Source organism: Tachypleus tridentatus, chromosome 6, assembly GCF_004210375.1.
Source record: "Tachypleus tridentatus isolate NWPU-2018 chromosome 6, ASM421037v1, whole genome shotgun sequence".
In the NCBI taxonomy this organism is placed as follows: Eukaryota; Metazoa; Arthropoda; class Merostomata; order Xiphosura; family Limulidae; genus Tachypleus; species Tachypleus tridentatus.
Genome location: NC_134830.1, coordinates 82,051,909 through 82,072,058, shown reverse-complemented (window position 1 = coordinate 82,072,058; position 20,150 = coordinate 82,051,909). Strand labels below are relative to the sequence as shown.

Sequence of the window (20,150 nt, the reverse complement as noted above, 5' to 3'; positions counted from 1 at the left end):
ATTCGATGGTAAAAGAGTAACTCAAGAATTGTCGGTGGGTAATGATGACTAGCTGCCTTCCCTCTAGTCTTACACTGCTAAATTACGGACGGCTAGCGCATATATAACCCTCGTGTAGCTTTGCGCAAAATTCAAAAACAAACAATCATCTTTAATATTGTATGCTAGTTCATAATTTGCGTATTTCAAGTTTTATGGTGTCTATGAATCGACATCAGGTTATTTTATGGTTTACCTAAGGTTTATTTCTCAAAGGTGTATACAAAAAAAGATTAACAAATAAAATATAATTCTGGATATTGGAAAATAAAAGTATAGAATTGAGATGGCTGCAAACAAATTGTCTTCAATTCAACTTCATATATATATATATTACAAATTAACACATTTAATACGAATTTTGTCTAAGTTTATTCTATTATACGTAAGATGTAATTACTTATAAAATGAATAATGAAAACAAAGAACGACTTAAAATAGATGATTAATTAGATAAACAGTTGACGAATTACCTCTCATTATATTAAGTGCAATATAATCCATTTATGTGATCATAATATGGAGCACGAATTTTCCATAAATGAAGAAAAGAAACTTGGTTTTACTGGTATATATAAATCACTCAAACCATCGATACAATGCTCTGATGATATTTGCAAAGCTAAAAGAATTTTATGTGTATTTATAGATATATTAATTAAAAGTTAAACGATATAATTATCTCTTTATGCAAATCATTAGTTAGGCCACACTTAGAATATGTGTAAAGTTTGGTTCCATTCTCTAATAAAGGATATGCACTCTTCAAGAAGAGATACTGGGATAATTTCAGGGACAGAAAGAAAGACTTGATCTTACAGAAAAGTACACGATTATTCAAAGAGTAGATGGAGAAAATGCCTCTGATTTCTGTGAGCAGGATCCTTAGTAGCACAGCGGCATGTCTGAAGACTTACAACGTTAGAAACTGGGTTTCGATACCCGTGGTTTGCAGAACAGAGTTAATCCATTGTCTGAGTTTATGCTTAATTACAAATAAGATAAATTCTCTTAGCAGAGTTCTCGAAAGAATAGAACAATAAGACACACGTTTAAGACTTAGAAAAGACTATATATCTTTCTAACAGGGTAATTTAACTTATGCAACATGTGGATTTCAGCGTAGACTAGCATTTTGCAAGTAATTAAGGGGAGAATCGATAATTTTTTATAGAATGAAGGATAGGTTTACTTTTCCTTTAAAAGTAGGTGGGAGTACAGTGAAAGCTTGAGAACCAGATGGCCCCTTGTTGTCCATGTGTTTTGTTTTCTTGTATTAATAAACAGTAAAAGTAAAGGTGAGTGCTGGTTAGTGAGAGTATTGAGTCATCAGGATATTTTACCTATTCGTAAAATAAATTTGATGTGCTTTCATTCTACTCCTAACCGAATTTAACCCATTTATTTAACATTTGAACACAATCTACATTGAAACACTCATTTTCTTTTCTTATTCTCCTTCCTGCAAATATTGTATTTGACTTGACTATATTTAACAGATTTTTAACACGTCCCCTAGTAGAATAGCGGCAAATTCATGGGCTTACAGTGCTAAACTCCAGACTTTGATTCCTAGCAGCGGACACAGACAGATAACCAAATGTGGCTTTGCTCTAAAATAATCAATCAACGAAGTATCACATACCAATAATGACAGAGACTAGTTCAACTGTATTGGCTGTATTTGCCTACGACGTTTCTACCAAGATATGTTTACAAGAGTTCTTTTTTAATAGGTTTGATATATTTATGACTCTTTTAATATTATGGTTCAAAATGTTGCCATCTTCTCAGCTGTCAAGGCTTTTAGACCAAGACACAATTATAAAGTATCAAATCACTTTTTAGAACACAACTCTCATGATATCAACTCTTTTTCAGGATATACGGCTCAAAATATCAACATGCATAGAGACACAAAAGCTCAAAATGCTAATTATCATTAGGGCAAATATAGATAGAATCAACTTTTATTATAATACGTCCCCCACTGAGACAGCGGTAAGTCTACAGATTTACATCGTTAAAATCAGGGGTTCGATTCTCCTCGGTGGGCCCAGCAGATAGCCCGATGTGGCTTTGCTATAAGAAAACATACACAGAGACACATCAGAATACAATGCTCTCTCTTAATAGCAAATTGTTCTCGGTACTTATAGTATTGGTTTAATAAATGCATTTCCTTGAACACAAAACTACTAATTATAACAGCAATTTATTCGTTCATATTAACGTAGTGCCTTGTTAACACAGATGCGATAAGTGGCGCCATATGCAACACTTTAGGAGTCTAAATATTTAGTTTGTAGCAAATGTTTAGCCATAGCAGAGTAAATGAATGCTATAGGTGTGCACGTGGCTGAAGGATGATTTACTGGGTTTTTAAGAAAGGACTTTCGTATAGCGAAACTGTTAAACATTGTAGAGCCAAATACAGCACTTGAAAGATTCTCTTAGCTTTCTAAATTTTTCAAGATAATAACAACATAATATCCAACAGTAGAATATTTATAAAGTAACACCGCAAACTAATTCGGAGCCGTACTTTCATTAAAAAAAAAAAAAAAAAGTATTCTTGTAAAACAATTTCTGACCCCAAAACGCCTTTCCATTAAAGCTGGACACACCTTTTTATACCGTTAAGAATATAATAAACAAAGGTTTAAAAATCATCGAGGTTCAAAATCCTAATTCACAAGTTTCCACCCACACATTTAAAATAATAATTGTTTTTCTAGGAATTATGGCGAACAACTAAAATTACACTAAATTCATTCGAAAGCAGTCAAAACCAGTGCTTTAATTTAGTTCGCTGAATTGTGATTCGCTTAAAACTGCGGGTCAATGAAAAGCTCATTAAAGTAAGTGTTCTAGGATCGACCTCGCCATCCTTCACTAAGGATGATTTATATGATGAAAAGATACAGAGTCAGGTCATTGGATGCTTTATACAGTGCACTTATATCCCCAGGTGAGCTATTATAATGAATGTAGAGTGACTGATGATAGAGAAACTTGTTCAAAAGGTACAGCAGTGCCTAAAGCAAGCACAGGGGCGAAGATCCTGGGGGGATAAGAGGGTACACATCCCCCCTTCATTTTAAGTGGGGGGTATGGTGCATACAATCATCCCCCCCTACAGTTTGGTCTGTTGCATTGTTTTATTGCATCACAGGCCTACAAATTGTGTGTTTGTTCATGTGATTCTCGTTGTCTTACCAATCGATTTACATAATTAGGCCTAGATGCAGGCGTTTTCAGTAGCCGAAACGTGCATCTTTAATATAGGCGTGTTTCTAAGCTTTTCGATCTAAGCGATAGTTCGTAAGTATCAGTCAGTAGGCCTAAGTATACATGCAAGTATCGTGGCAACAAGATTATTCTGTGACTGCATGTTTACAGCTTTCAGGTTCACGTAATCAGAGATTACCAATTTGCAAATTGAACAGTCCACATAAGTGGTTATAAAAATCATTCCTCCCATCGGGTATAAAAAATCTACGCCTCTGCTAAAGCACCTTTCTTATACAACTAGATTAACCTTTGTTTCTGAATTAAAGTAAAATATGCACACCAACCAGGTTTCAGCTCGCATTATCAACTAATTATACAGTTATAGAAGAAAGCGTCTAGCCTTAGCTGTTACGAGTGGTCAACAGTTTCAAAACACAAGCACAAAGTGTGGACTTAAGCTCATTTCAATATTTATATCCAAAAATATATGTTTCTTCAGCACTTGATCTTACGCTCTACAAATTATTTACGACATTGAAAGAAACAAAACAAAATAGGCTCCTATATTATTGTTGTTTAGTATTAAGCACAGAACTTCAAAAAGAGCTATTTGTACTGTGCCCACCATAGGCATCGGAACCCGGTTTCTTGCGGTATAAGTCCACAGACATACCACTGTTCCACTAGGAAGCGTTTTTATATTGTCTACACATTTTATACACTAATGATCCAATATATTTATATTTTATATATGGATGTTCTGTAACAAATGTAATTTTAATTTTATCTTCCAAGCTTTGTGTATGTTTGTAGTCTCAAAATGTATATAACTATAAACTTTAACTTAATTTCCCTGATACTTCTACCAGGAAAAACTAGCAGTTCAACATTGATTCAAGTAGAATTGTGTCAATAGTATTGCTAATAAAGTTGATCTGACCCACTTTAAAGCTGTAATTCATAAACTAAAGTGATTGAAATCACGCATACGTTACTACGTTTTACGATGCACAGATGCACAAACGTTGTTGTTTATTAATTAGTTTAGGTAATTAAGACATATTACAGAGTTAGATATATGCATGAAGAAATAACAAGAAGCTTCTACTAGTTATTTCTCAGCAAACCAATAAAGAAACTTTCGATCTAGTTTGGTATTTTTAGACTCCATCAAGTGTGTTGAAGTTTTAATGCTAATAACAATACAAATTGGGTTTCTACACAAGGTCGGGGCAGAGCACAGAGCATGTAATTAAAAATAAAATAAAAAACATTTTTAAACACAACCATTGCCACTTATTTTCAATTTAATACCACACTTATATCATAATGAATTGTTTATAATACGATAAACATATTTTGAAACGTTTTGAACATCATATGTGGTTTTAAAAATCTTAAATGCAATATTCGCTTTTCAGATAATTGTATAAGGACTTATAACTGTTTATCTGAATAAGAGTATGTGATTCTGGCTGGTTTGGTTTGTTTTGAATTTCGCGCAAAGCTACGCGAGGGCTATGTGCGATAGCCGTTCCTAATTCAACAGTGTAAGACTTAGGGTAAGACAACTAGTCATACAGTCCCCTCCCAACTCTTGGGCTACTCTGTTACCAACGAATAGTGGGATTGACCGTCACATTATAACACGATTGAAAGAGCGAGCATGTTTGGTGAGACGTGGATTTGAACCCGTGACCCTCGGATTACGAGTTGAATGCCCAAACCACCTGGCCATGTGATTCTGACTCAACCATGTAAAATTTGTCGTTAAAGATTAATTAATAAATTTGGTGAGTTTCAGGCATATATGTATTAAAGATGTTACTTTAAGCATTAGCACGGCCATTTTTGGACTTACTGAATTGTTTATCATATCAGTCATAGGCTTATTGAAACCTGGAATTCGAGAAAGATTAACATGTATTGTCGAATATTGATTACCACAAAAGATTCGCAATTTATGAAAAAAAAGGTCTAATAAGAACTTGAAGTACATTAAACGAATATTTTGTTTAAAAAATCAAATTAGTACATTGTTAAAAGTACTATACAGAAATACAGTTCTCAATAGCTGTTGTGAAGCGATGATTATCTCATACTCTGATTTGTAACTAGAGAGGCACTTCTACTGTCTGTGCCCCTTGCAGATTTATAAACGCTAAAAATATGAGTTCAATATCCGAGGTGGACACATCTTATTGACTAACACCATGCTTAAACAAAAACATATCTTAATTTGTTATGGGAAATTTATAACTATGGTGAAAAAGAATGCTTCAGATTCTGTCTTTCCACACAAAAATTACAATAGCTTTTTATGGTACTTCTTAAACTATCTACAAAAAATGTCCCTGTACTGCTTTCTATTTGCGTCATAACCTCGAAAATATTTATTATTTTTATGACATATATTGGTCTCATACGTGAATGTCAAAACTTTTTCCTTATTTACTCATTTTATTCAGTGGCCTCAGCAGATAACCGAATGTGGCTTTGCTATACTTCATAGAAAACTTTGAGTTTTTTTACTATTAGAGTTTGTGTATTATTTTCTCTCACTACCAAAGACCTTGAAAGACTAAACCAACAACTTTAATTAAACTACGTATACGTTCTTACAAGGAAAAATGCGTTTAAAAACATTAGAACAGGAAAAATTCTTTAAAAATATGTTTTTGCTTACTACAAATACTTTAACTACAGTTAAAGACAAAACGCTCGCTCACCTTACTCAATTTTTTATTGCTTTTTTTTTCTCTCGCAACAAATACGTTTGTTTGTTTTTAACTAATAAAGTGCTGAGTATAACTTACCATTAGAAACTGGGTTTAGTTACCACTGATTAGTTACCCTTTACAAAATATAATATTTAAGTACCAATTTTCTAATTACAACAATCATCTATGGTTTTCATGTCGAAAATATGCCCTAACCCCACTACACGTAGTGAACTCTTGTGAAAAATAAAGATCTTTTATTAACTAAAAATCTAGAAATGGGAAAGTTGATCTTCATTTAGAGTAATTCATTGTATGACGGGTTCGAAATTTTGCTGTCGATGTGTTATAACAAAGATAATCAATCTCTCAATGGTGAGTGGTTGAGTGTTGCTAGCTGGCTGTCTTCCCTCTGATCAATAGTTCTATATTAAAGATGGCGGCTTTCGCATTCACCTCAATTTCTTTAATTAACTGAAACCTGCGAGATATTATAAGGATTATAACCGAAAGTATCGTAAACAGCGAGGACACCGAATTGATAAACAATGCATTCCAATAAGTAACAACAGTACGTTCAATTAGTTATCATCATTAGTCGATTAATTTTTAGCACTGACATATACAGATAATTTATTTTAATCAGAAGTTAATATAAAAAGATCTCTATATAGTCACTAGCAAATGGCAGCTTGTTTTTCATTACTTTTGAATAAATTATTCAAGAATTTATGAGTATTAAGCCTTCATGCAACATTCCTTTTGATGGACAGCTTGACTATTCCTGCGAGTGCTTAAGGCACTCGACTCGTAATCTGAGGGTCGCGGGTTCGAATCGCGGTCGCACCACACATGCTCGCCCTTTCAGCCGTGGGGGCTTTATGTGTGGTCAATCCCACTATTTGTTGGCAAAAGAGTAGCCCAAGAGTTGGCGGTGGGTAGTGATGATTAGCTGCCTTCCCTCTAGTCTTACACTGATAAATTAGGTAAAGTTGAAAGTGGAATAAAATGCATTCGCTCATTAATCTCATTTTATACAATAAGTATTATAATATAAGCCCTACTCTTTTACGTAGTCGATTTTATGGTAGACAGAATATTTGTTTTTATAGGCTACGCCTGCTATTTGCTTTTTCACACTCGAGAATCTAATTCTGTATATATTTCTGTTGTGTGTAGTAGTAGATGTACGAGTATAGTTACTGATCTGTAACTAAATATACCTATAATGTTATATTCTAAATTAAACGTTAATTTAAACACTACCAACAACTGTCAATCTGCGTAGAGTTTATTTATGTAACATATATGTTAACGATAAAATTATCTGTTCGGTAGCAGACAATAGACGTTTATATCAACGAAAAAATTGTCGTTTTGCGTATCTTCATGTGAGGAATGCGCGACCTGATCAGCGGGGCAGTTAACAAATAACCAAACAGATATTTTGAATTTTATATATCGATGATTTATGTTTTTGAATTGTAATTATCTTCGATTGTTTTGAATACATTTATTTGACATTACAGATGTATAAAATAGGTTAATCCTTTTTTCCCGTCTGTTTTTGTTTAGTGTCAAGCTTCATAATACCAAAATCTTAAGGCCAATGAACATAAAGAAAAAATACAAATTTTGCGTTATTAGACTCAACCACTTATTTGAGTAGAGCTTCAAAAGATGAAAATAAGAAATGGAAAAAAAAAAAAAAAACGTTTTTAGCATTTAATAGGGAAAATGTGAACACAATGAAATTAGCCTAAATACTAGCTGGTCAAAAGTTTAAGACCATACTAAAACAAAGCGTTAATCGGTAAACACATTCAAATTTAGTCATTTGTGTTCAAGCATTAGCGTTGTCAACATCTCCCACTGACATCTCCTGTGTTACATTGGGTAAAAACATGGCAAAGGCTAAAAAGTTGACAGAATTTGAACGTAGCAGAATTGTCGAGCTGCAAAAGCAAGATCTCTCTCAACGTGCCATTTCTAGCGAGATTGGGCATAGTAAAACTGCTGTTGCAAATTTCTTAAAAGACCCTGAGAGATACGGAACGAGAATTTTAAGTAGTCTGCCTAAGAAAATTTTGTCGGCGTTGAGCAGGAAAATTCGACGGATTGTTCAGCAAGACACCAGGCGATCGTCGAACCAGATTAAGGCCCTTACGGATGCAGAATGCAACTAAGAACAATAAGACGGCATCTACGAGAGAAAGATTTTAAAAACCGTAAATGTCTTCAAAGGCCACGCCTCCTTCCACACCACGAAACAGCTCGGTTAAACTTTGCTGAGGAGCACCAAACATGGGACATAGAAAAGTGGACGAAGGTTTTGTTCTTTGATAAGATAAAATTTAACCTGGATGGTCCAGAAGGCTTCCAACGTTACTGGCACCATAAGGATATCCCACGGGAGACATTTTCTACAGGACACAGTGGAAAAAAGTGCCATCATAATCTGGGATGCTTTTTATCCTTCCACGGAACAATGGAGCTTCAGGTTATAGAGAGGCATTAAACAGCAGCTGGCTAGATTAGTATTTTGAAGAGAGCATTCTTACTGACTGAAGGCCCTCGCTTGTGTGGAAATGATTGGATCTTTCAGCAGGACAACGCAGCAATCCACAATGCCCGCAGGACAAAGGACTTTTTCATGGCGAATACCGCGATTCTTTCGGACCATCCAACGTGCTCGTCCGAACTGAATCCCATTGAATATGTTTGGGGGTGGATGGCAAAGGAATTCTATAGAAATGGACGTCAATTCCAAACAGTGCATGATCTTCGTGAAGCCATCTTCACCACTTGGAATAACATTCCAGCCAGCCTTCTACAAACGCTTATATCGACCATGCCAAAGCGAATGTTTGAAGTTATTTGCAATGACGGCCGTGCAACTCACTACCGAGACCTCTTGTTGGGCACTTCCCACTGTGTTTAGGGCTTCGTTTCGACCATCTTGTATCTGTGTTTTGCCCACCGCGAACATCGAATCCGGTATTTTTTCGTTGTAAGTCCTCAGACTTGCCCTTAACCGCGGGGAGTCATTCGTTTTGGCGAAAAATGTTAATTAAATCTCTTGTTCGGTAATCACCTGGCGTAGTGCTGAGTGTGCTAAGCGAGAGTGATATACTCCAAGTAGCGTTTTTTGACAGGTTTCATCACGTGATTTTTTGTAAAGGATTTATTGTTTTATATAAGTTATAAATTCAGAATTACAGTATATGGTAAAAGATTAAATGCACATTGTTAGTTAATCCGGTACTGTTGAGCACTGCCAAGGGTTTGTTTGTTTATATTATCAAGACGGCTAGTGTGGGTATTGAAAACTTTAATTAAAATAAAGAACAGCGTTTGGACCTTTTTAGTTCATCTTCAGGTTAACAAAAGATAATTTGCAACTGACTGTTGCCGGACCTGAAAATGACCTAAGAAGGTCAAAAAGCTGTTCTTTACATTATTTTAATTAAACTTTTTAATACTCATACCAGCTGTCTTGAGAATACATTTTTACTTTAATGGATTTCTCATCACCACGGGTTTGTTAGTCAAATTTCGTGCACAGGGTAGACACGAGAACAACTTGAGTTAGACGTCCCTAATTTAGCAGTGTAAGACTGGAGGGAAGGTAACTAGTCATCACCACCTACTTTAATCAAAAAGTACATATACTTTTTTATTGCATAACAATAATAATTCCCATCACACAGCATATCAATATTTAACTTAGCAACTTTTGCAAGTTTGTCTTCCTAAACTTCTATGCCGTTGTAACATATCAAAGCTTCGACCACAAAAAATAATTACTTGTTATGAAAGGTGACTGTTTGGCTCAAGTTTTGTTCAGTCATGTTGTTGCAAACAAACATTACAGCCACGTTATGTTACTGTTTAAATAGTTTATACTTTGTTGTTCATCAAAGATCAGTGTCGTATGCAAGATTTAGTTGATGAATTTATAATTAGTTAAAAAAACTCACTCTGATATTTGAGTACTGACAAGTAACTTTCTAATAATTTCTACAAAACTCTTTGAAAGTTCTTTAATATTTCGTACAAGCTCCAACTACAACGTAAACTAAAAACCACCATATTCAGAAATTATTCGATCTATACAGTGCTGAACGAAACTGTAGTAAAGCACAAATGATACATATACACAAGTCGCAAAATATAAATAATGCAAAGTAAACTGACATTTTATCATTGGCGTTTTATATTATTACAGAAAATGCAAAAGATCTGCCGGTACGTTACACAATCTACTTCATTAAACACAAGTAGTACATCTTGTTTTCATGCTACCATAAGTTTATCAATTTATGATTGTGAAATATTTCGTCAAATGTCCTGTAGTGCTTCCCACAATTGAGCCATGTTGATTATTTGCAATATGACGTTCTCAGTTGCCATATATAGCAATATCCTCAACAATATTCGAATCGATATTTCATGAAGCTGCATTTGTGCTGATGTGCATTTTTTGCTCTACATATAACACTTTATACTTGCAGTTAAGTTATTAATAGAATCTCTACTAAATTATCATATATCATGTAATGAGCAAAAAACAGTGACTTAACATCATATTTGAAAAGTTCGGACTTTCATCCTCCATCACTTCTGTATATTATTAACAGTAATAGTGTCATACACCCTCTTCATTCAAATACAGCTTCTGCTGAAATATTAAATTTCACTTCAATCTGTTGCATGGAGTAATATTCACCAGATGTACTTTCTCTCTGTTTCACAAGCGACACTTTTATTTGAGAGCTATAATTGCATTTGCCTCACTACTGCTAGGAAATAGAATGACATTATGCTGTGTGACATTAGTCGTAAAATATTAGCATGTGACTGTAATATTTTGCAGTTCATTTTAATATGTTACAAAGTAAGCAATCCAATAATATTTGCATTTTGTATTATACTGTCGTTTATTTACACGAAAAATAACCCAAGTCTCTGACATTTAATCCCATAATCATCACTGAAATATTTTCGTTGATTTATAAAACAAAAATACAATTTATTCAACCTATTCTTAATACATCTCAAGTAATTGTATTAAAAAATCTTAATCTGCAGTTTTGTTTATTTTATATTTCGCACAAAGCTACACGAGGAATATCTGTGCTAGCCGTCCCTAATTTAGCAGTGTAAGGCTAGAGGGAAGGCAGCTAATCATCACCACCAACTCTTGGGCTACTCTTTTACCAACGAATAGTAGGATTGACCGTCACATTATAACACCCCTAAGGCTGAAAGGGCGAACATGTTTGGTATGACAGGGATTCGAAGCTGCGAACCTCAGATTGCGAATCAAGCGCTTTAACCCTCTGGCCATGCTGGGTCACCTATAATTTTGTTGTAATTATTCTGGTTTGATGTAATTTCAGCTTTAGAATATTTAATGGCTTTCTTGGTCTATTACTTAGAAAGGCTATTTGCAATTCAAAGGAGATTTTGTAGTAGAAAAAAAATCACACTGTCATTCGTGAATATAAAAGTTTATAATTTTTAATATTTTCTTAATATTATATTTCCAATACTTAAACAGTCAACCAGAATAAAATCAAAAGAAAGGAATGCGTTAAAAACAGCAAATCCAAACCCGTGATAAATAATTAAAGACGCTGCAGAAATCAAAAGAACCCCTAGGGTACAGGCTATGATGATAGATATAAAACGTACTCCAAGTGTTGAAAGTGACTGCAGAAGTAGTACCTACACTGCGTTGGGAATACACAGTCTGTCAGTCACGACCTCTTTTCACCAGTCTAACATAAAGAAATACAATAAAGTAATAGAAATAGAAATTAGGAGAACGAGATGTGGGTGCTCAACCCTACAGCGTCCCACATCTATATAACCCTTCACTGTCTTCAAACAGTTTGGGAAGGTGACTGCTCTCCAAAATAAAGAATAATAAATAAATAAAAAAGTAATACGACTAATAATAGTCCTATTAGAAATAATTATTCTACGTCTTGGGGTTAAATTAAATAAACTTACCTCCTGAAGTTAGCATTCCAGCACCCATCATGAGGGTAAGACACTAATTAATAGGCCATCAGAGGAATTATACTAGTATGAAAGTTCACAACTAACTAGTATAATTACCAATTTTCAGACTTTACACAAACCTTTATATTCAGCAAGGTTTTCATTCGCTTAAACGAAGTAACAATTGTTTACACAAACATATTAGAAAATTAAAAATACTTATCAGAAACTTTCAACAAATACTTCACAATTTTTCTTCTTTATATTTATCACAAAATATTTTAATAATTTCATTTAGTTTCTTTATTAAATCTATTAAATATTACTTTTTAATCAATATTTCAACATTAATAATGAAATATTGTAATTTATTACAAATTGTACAAAATCTGAATAGCTGTGAAATTATAATACTTATAACAGAAGAGTATGGCTCTTTTACTATCAAAATGAAAGAAAGTCTTAAATATGAAAATCTTTTTCTGGATTAAAAATATGTAGATTGGTATCATTATAATTTGAATTTCTAGATCTAAAGAATGTGCCAAAACATTACAAGTTGAAGTATTTTCAGTTTTTAATTTTACTGGATAAGTAGTCTTAATAAAATTATTTATATCTGGATTATAATTTGCACCCATTAAATAATCTATACATCTGTAAGTTATGACAAAAAAATTGCCAGTTTATGAAATATGTTTGCAATAGAAGTAGAACAGTTGGCTTCATTTGGAACTCCCATTACTTACTTAAATACCCAGTTATTGAAAATACATTATTATAAATGCAGAAACTTGGTTTCTTTTCAATTTCATGCAAAGCTACATAAGAGCTATCTGCACTAGCTGTCCTCAATTTAGCAATGCAAGACTAGAGGGAAGGCAGCTAGTCATCACCACCAACTCTTGGGCTACTATTTTACCAAAGAATAGTAGGATGGACAATCACACAAAAAAAATCACAATTATACATACACACACAAACAGGAAAGTAATTTTATTCCTGAAAAACACAAAATAAAAATACCAAACAGTAAAACTGTAAATTCTTGCATATACCACAATACCCTGTAATAGATACAGCCTATTATGTTCGTTCAGTAACTCAGACGTTACCCAAGTATTAAACATCACTAGAATATCTATAACAGTAATATTTCAATTAAATGCGATAATCTGATTTACAGTACCTTACCATACAAGTCTTACTTTAAAAATAAGTTTTTCAAATCATAACTGTAGGTGTAATAACAAAAATAAACAAACAACTTTATGCTTATGAGATAAGCTAATAAGGATAATTCATATGGTCATCAGAATAATGAATAGCACAAAATGTCAAAATGAAACATTCAAAAACAAGTTTAATTCTATGGTGAGCATTTTTATTGAAACAAAACTTACAAAAATAAAAAGTAACATAAGTAATTTATTCACATTAATCAACACAGAAAATGTTTAAACAATTCAAAACAAATATATATATATGCCACCTTTTATATAATTGAGCAAAATTATATCAATCTCTACAAATATTTCAAAAACTGAAATTTGAAAACAAATATACTTTTTGAAAATACATTTGGCAATTTTCCCACCTCAGTTTTCAAAAAAGATACTTTTAATTATATAAAGAAATCAACTTTATTTGCAGGTCAAATAACCACAACTACTGCTCAGTTCCAATTAAACAACTGAACATGAACTAAATAAAAGAATGAGTTTTATAATGACACAGCACTATTTCTTTTCCATGTCTAAATTTATACAAAAGAAAGGTACTCAATTAATCCTATATAATATGTAAAAATACAAAACATACCACCATTAAAATTCCATTTACAAACTTAATCCTTTCAGTGGAGTTTTCCTTCTTTTTTAGAATTCTTTCCAAAATTCAGATCCAAGCGCAAAAGTTAAAAGTTCAATTACACATCACAGTCTTACAACTCAAATTTATAAATAGCAAAAGTTTTGATCTTAAATGCTTGAAAGTTACCTTATTTTGACTGCCTTAAAATATTATGCAAGATGCTATATCAATATAAATGTAAGTCTATTAACTACAGATATTACTTTAAAAGTCAAAATACAAGTATATTAAAAAATTACAGCAATTAACAACAACAATCTGCACGAGATCTGATAGTAACATCTGGGCTTCAAATGAATATTTACTGTTTCATTCTATTTTTGTAATTACCTACATAATATTACAAACACATGTGTGATTTTCCAAACAGAGAAACATTATTCTTTGATGCTTTTTAAGAAACAAAATAAAAATAAAAATCATTAAAATATACTTTATTGTTAATTCAGATTGTTTGCAAAAGAATAAAATTTTCTCCAAGAAGTTTATTAAATTTGTATTGAGGATCTTGTTCATAACACAAACCAGTTACTCTCATATAAAAACAAATTACAAAAATTAGAGTATTTACAAAATTTTTTGCTCATTAACATTTCATTATTACAGCTTCCTCACTGTATAAGTGCTGTAATATAAATTATTATAGTCAAGTTTCTTAGGTTTAAGTGGTTCCTATTTTTCAACAGTTAAACATAAAAACAGATGACTATTTTTTAAGTTACTTTCTTGTTTAGAATTAAGAAAGTTAAAGTTATCTATATCGTGATCAAGAACATTTACATGGTACACAGCATTTATACCCTTACTATTTGTTTGTTTGTTGGATTTTCCCCAAAGCTACTCAAGAGATACATCTATACTAGCCATATCACCCACTGTCAACTCTTATCAGATTGAATAATGGAATTTGATCATCAACCTAATAAAACATCTACAATCCTATAGTGTGGAGGTTTTTTTGTCTGTGTGTTTTTTGTTGTTTTTTTTGCTGCAATGGGGTGCAAATCATAGAATCTTCTATTCTCTTCTGGCATACTAACTACTGAAATATGTTCATCCCTTATTTCCCTGATGAAGATGAAATAACCTTGGTAAATTAATACTTTCCTGAATAATGTGATTATATAATATTTAGGGATAGTGTTCAGCACTACATGGTCTAAACAAAAAGAAGTCAATTTCCTTTACTGCTAAGAATAATGGTCTTTTTGCAATCTCAACAGTTTTTGTGCAAGAAAATGAAATTCAATGGTCAAATTATTTAATTTTGGAATAAAAAATATTGTGGAAGCAATATTTCTGCTATTAAATTCAAAACCATCAACAGGTAAAGTATAAAAAGTTTTAATTTGAAACTTCTTTTATATTACCTTAGTTTTTATCCAGCATATTTTTTATATTTCATGAAATATATCTGTTATCAGTGCAAATTTTTACTAGAAACAAAGGGAAATTAAAATCTAACTCATTTGCAACATTTTAAAACTGTATATTAGGCAAAAATTAATCATCATCATCATCATTAGCTACCAATATTTATCAGTAAAGTGAATTAATCACATTTAATAAATCTTTCTTTCTTTTTAAATTGTGTTAATTTTCAACCCTAAGCAATGTGATGTGAGATTACAAAAATAACAAATGAGATGAAACTGCATGAAATCAAAACAAATACATCATAAACAAAAATTATTCAATGGTTCTGACTAATAGTGAGTTTTTAGACCTACTTTTAACATCTTTCCATATAAAGCATACAATTTATTCATAAAAAGTAAAATATATAAGCATACAGTCTTAACATGTAATGTTGGAAGGTAATTGTGCAACAAAATATTGTAATTTCTAACAACAAAAAATATGTATTTTACTATAATGATGTGCATTAAATTTAAGTCATATCTATTTTTGTTTTCATATCAGATTATAGCAGATTTCAAAATTATTTAACTGTAATTTTATCCATGATTTTCATTTCTCATAATCCATTAATGATCAAATGATTCACTTTAAATTCAGTGTATTTCACAACCTAGAATTCGTTTTTAAAATAACTTGCTTTTTCTATAATACTCTAAAAGAATGTATAACTAAATTTTAAAAGGTTTTTTTTTACTTGGCTATCATCATTCTGATAATTACAATTCACATCAGTGTATTTAACTATCAAGCAATGAAGTGTGAAAAATGCTTAAAATTAAAATGCACTAAATACATTTCTTTATATTTATATACACATACATGTAAATAAAAAAAAAAATAACTAGGTATTAATACAGAGATTTCTATAGACCTTGTATATTACTACTAACATTTAGGAATGAAATACAAATATAGTTAAGCTACTTGTTTCTCACTTGTCTTTAAAATATTGGCTGCTCTTATGCAGCTATAAGTACTCATCTTATGTGATACTGAGATTGTTTCATTGTTCCCTTATTGCTATCAGCTTTTCTAACACCACCATTCTCATGTACCAAATGATACATGACAAATGTTAGATATTATGATATTTTTGAGATACAAAGTTTCTTAAAACATTAAAAATGAGAAAGTTAGAAGAAGCAATTGTTCATGCTAACCAAAAGCGTTAACCATTCACTGCCACTTCAAACTTTAAGAATATCAGGGCAAACAGCAGAGCACTACCATTCACATTACCCATAAAACATACTGAAATAAAACTACTGAGGTTAACTGGTGTTATTTTTTATTTAAAATATCATGATAAAATTATAAAAGATACTTTATTAAATATTTATACTTGAGGGCCAACTCTAAACCATTCAACATTTGATACACTAAATTGTAATTCCCATAATAAGTATCTCAGCACCAATAAAACAAAATACTTGAAAATAACTATTTAATATAATAACAGTTTTTACTACAAATATTTCTACCGTGTATGTATGTATATATATATATATACCCATTCAAAACATGAAGTTTTATGTATTTATCAACTTATTATTGGTATGTGATTGTAAGTACAACATAAACATTCTTTGAAATTGGTAAATGATGTATGAGTATTTTCTTCAAACTTAGTGAGAAGCTATAACAGAAACTGAAAAAAATACCACCATATCTGGAGCAATACTTTAAATTTTTCAAAGTTACTTCCCTTAACAGTTCTTAAAAATGTTGAAATAAACCATCTGGCTTATGATAATTTATTCTAAATTGTATATACATATATCCTGACTTTATCAAACTGTCTATAAATTTTCCCATCTTCTTCCTTTTATTAGCATTGCAATTATGCTATCACCAATTATTACGTGTAAATATAGATTTTACATAAGATTCCCCAGAATTTAGACTTCTGTAAAAACATTCTACATATATGTCTTTACTCACTCCATCAAGTTATTTCTAATTTCTAACATCATTTTTTGTACTTTTCAGAAGTCCAAATCCCAGCCTGAGTTGTCATCTGGTGGTAGAGCTTCATTATTTGGTGGATACTGATCAAAGTTACTGGTGTCTAATGCATTTCTTATCTGCAGGAATGATGATTTACAAAGACAGTTATATAATTGTTTGTTTAGAAAAGCTTCTTTCCCGACACTTTTAGATCAACATTAACAATTTTAAAAATGTTTTGGGCAAGTTAAAAGAATCTTTAATCATACATTCATTAGAAGTAAGTGAACTTAGAACAGCATGTGATCTGAGCCTGGCTATAAAATAGGTCTTAAGGAGATACTGTTTTTGTAAACTTTAAGCAACCCATACATGAGATCTGGATGGGAGCCTAACATAAATGTCTCTGAGAATATTTTCAGAAATGTGAGCATATTGTTTTAAAATGATTAAAAACCCCATAATGTTATAGGATTTTGTATCATTTTGTATCAAAAATATGTGAATATGGAAACATAATAAATAAAATCTGTGTTGATCTTTCATCATCTAATTTTAAAATAAACCTTAACTTTGGTATTTTTAGTGTTATAAGTGTAGTTTAAATAAATTATCAAACTTTTATAATTCTAACAGAAATTGTATACAAGAGTAAAATACTGATATTCTGAAAAAAAATATCTTGGATATATCATTAAAACATTTTCTTGACAAATACCTACAAGTTAATTCAGAGGGCAAAATAGACAAAACTTTGGTTAATGTTCACAGGCTATACCAGCAATAATAGAGGAATAAAGAATAAGACCAGTGATAACTTTATCACTGTTACCTGAGATTAAGCTCTGAGAGTTAAAAAAAACAAAAAAAAACATAATCCATGTTGACAGTTACTAAAAGTCCTTCAAAATATGATAACTGTTAGTAAAGAAGAGTGACAAAAGTTCTTACTCAAGAAAAGAAAAAACTCCATTGTGGAAGTTACAGCTGATTACAGTTCTTACCAAAGTAGAACTGACAAGAATAAATTTGTATGATGAGCATTAGCAATAAATAGCTTTTACCTGAGGTAGAATTGGGGGTTGAAGTGAATGATCTCGGAGTCCTTCCCAATTGAAGCCATCAAACCATCTAATAAATACAAATGTTTAGACTGTAGGCTCTTTAGAACATCATCATTGTAAATAATAATTAATGTAAAAATTATTGCAATTTCCTGTTTTACAAATTAATATATCAGTTTTATTATTAAACAATATAAACTTTATGAATTACTAAAGAATAAACAAAAATACATCTAAAACAGTACAAAATAATAAAAAATGTTCTATAATAGAATACAGCCTAAAGATAATTTTTCAATAATCAAAATTAAAAAGAACTATAGCTACCTCTTACCAAAGTGCCTTTTTTAAATCCAATAACTTGTTAAAATACAATCCACATAATGTCCTAAAAATAATTATTTCAACAAGTATTCACAACATGAAAAACAAGGAAGTTCTAAAACTAAATATGATATTACATATAAATGTTAAATTTGATGCAGAGCCATTAAAACCAGACAGTGCACTGCAATGAACAAAGGTACTAGGGAAAGGTAATGACAACTTGCTCGATATTTATTGAAGCTTCATGAAAACTAATCTTTGGAATTAGTTTAATGATAAATAATTTTAATTACATTCAGTAATAAAGACAAGTATTACTACACTCTCATTGTTTTTTTCTTTTAAGAAACAAACTATCACGTGGAATGAAATTCAATAAACATTCAAAGTTTCTTCAATCATTTGTTTCACATTGAAATACAAAGATATAAGGTGTTATAAATTTCTTTTCTATTTTTATAGAAATGTATACAAAAGTGATTAAATTACAAAATTTTATTACAATTGAAGTGAAATAAACAATGCAAACTAATAATTAAAAAACTACACAAATCAATAATTTATAGTTATTCATGACAGTACTATCCATGATGAACACTTATGCAAAAATTGTAATCATTCAGTTTAAACAACCAATATAAGTACTCTAAAATATTTATACTATATCATCCTCGTTTTATTATTTAGTGGCACAAACAATAAAACTGAAACATCTATTTCCTTGTAAAAAATATTCATATATTTAAATATATATGCTGGAAATTAATTGAATATTAATCATATATTTTAAAGTTCATAAAAGTTTATAAGAAGTTTCTGGAATTCAGGATGTTTTTTTAATGGAAGAAACAACTGTAAAATTAAAAAAAATGAAATGGAGCAATAGTTACACATGTTGGAGTAAATTTCTGAAACATTTAAGTTTAGTGAAATTTTCACTATATTCAACAATCAGGCTTTCAATGTGTAAAGTAATGCATAATTAAAAATTCCAAATGTTTATGAAATTACTGGAACTATCTTTATTTTTCAATAGCCACACTCTTTTGAAACTGATGCGAGATGTAAATGTAACTAAGTATTAAGTTCAATAAGTATTCACTTGATAGTTTTATATTTAAAAGCTTAATAAAATTTCATAAATGAGATAATTTAGTCTATAGTAAATAAATTGATAATCAAATATGATGTACAAAGAAGCTGCTAACTATACTTATGTTTATAATCAAAATAATGAGAAAATACTTTGCTTTAAACTCTTTTTTTTTAAATTAAATGGGGTTTAAATATAAAAACAAATTTTTCATAGATGTGTGCACACAAATAAGTCATTTAAACAGTCTGATAAATATTAAATTCAATTTGGTTGTAGACCTTAAGTTAAAGTTAAAAATTTTCAGTAACTGTATAATGTAGACAGAATACTGAAGTATTCACAATCAAAAACTCATGAACTAAGCTAGCTATATATGAGCTTTGCAGTGTTGGCAATCTTCAATAGTCAATCACTTTAAGT

General features: G+C 31.0%; 2 protein-coding genes across 5 annotated transcripts in view; one reads left to right on the top strand and one right to left on the bottom strand.

The window, feature by feature from the left end:
- The window catches only part of LOC143252920 (very long chain fatty acid elongase 6-like), a 37,402-nt gene extending 19,980 nt beyond the window's left edge, over window positions 1–17,422 (top strand). The window contains exon 2 of the transcript XR_013029240.1: window positions 17,286–17,422. The gene's annotated coding sequence lies outside the window, so the exon portion shown is untranslated. The remainder of the gene's footprint in view (window positions 1–17,285) is intronic.
- The window catches only part of LOC143252918 (cGMP-dependent protein kinase, isozyme 2 forms cD4/T1/T3A/T3B-like), a 132,529-nt gene continuing 125,362 nt past the window's right edge, over window positions 12,984–20,150 (bottom strand). For all 4 annotated transcript variants that reach the window (XM_076505783.1, XM_076505784.1, XM_076505786.1 and 1 more), the window contains 2 exons: window positions 18,308–18,374; window positions 12,984–17,380 (listed from right to left, as the gene is read on the bottom strand). In XM_076505783.1, coding sequence (XP_076361898.1) covers window positions 17,282–17,380; window positions 18,308–18,374 — 166 coding nt within the window. In that variant the 3' untranslated portion in view covers window positions 12,984–17,281. The remainder of the gene's footprint in view (window positions 17,381–18,307; window positions 18,375–20,150) is intronic.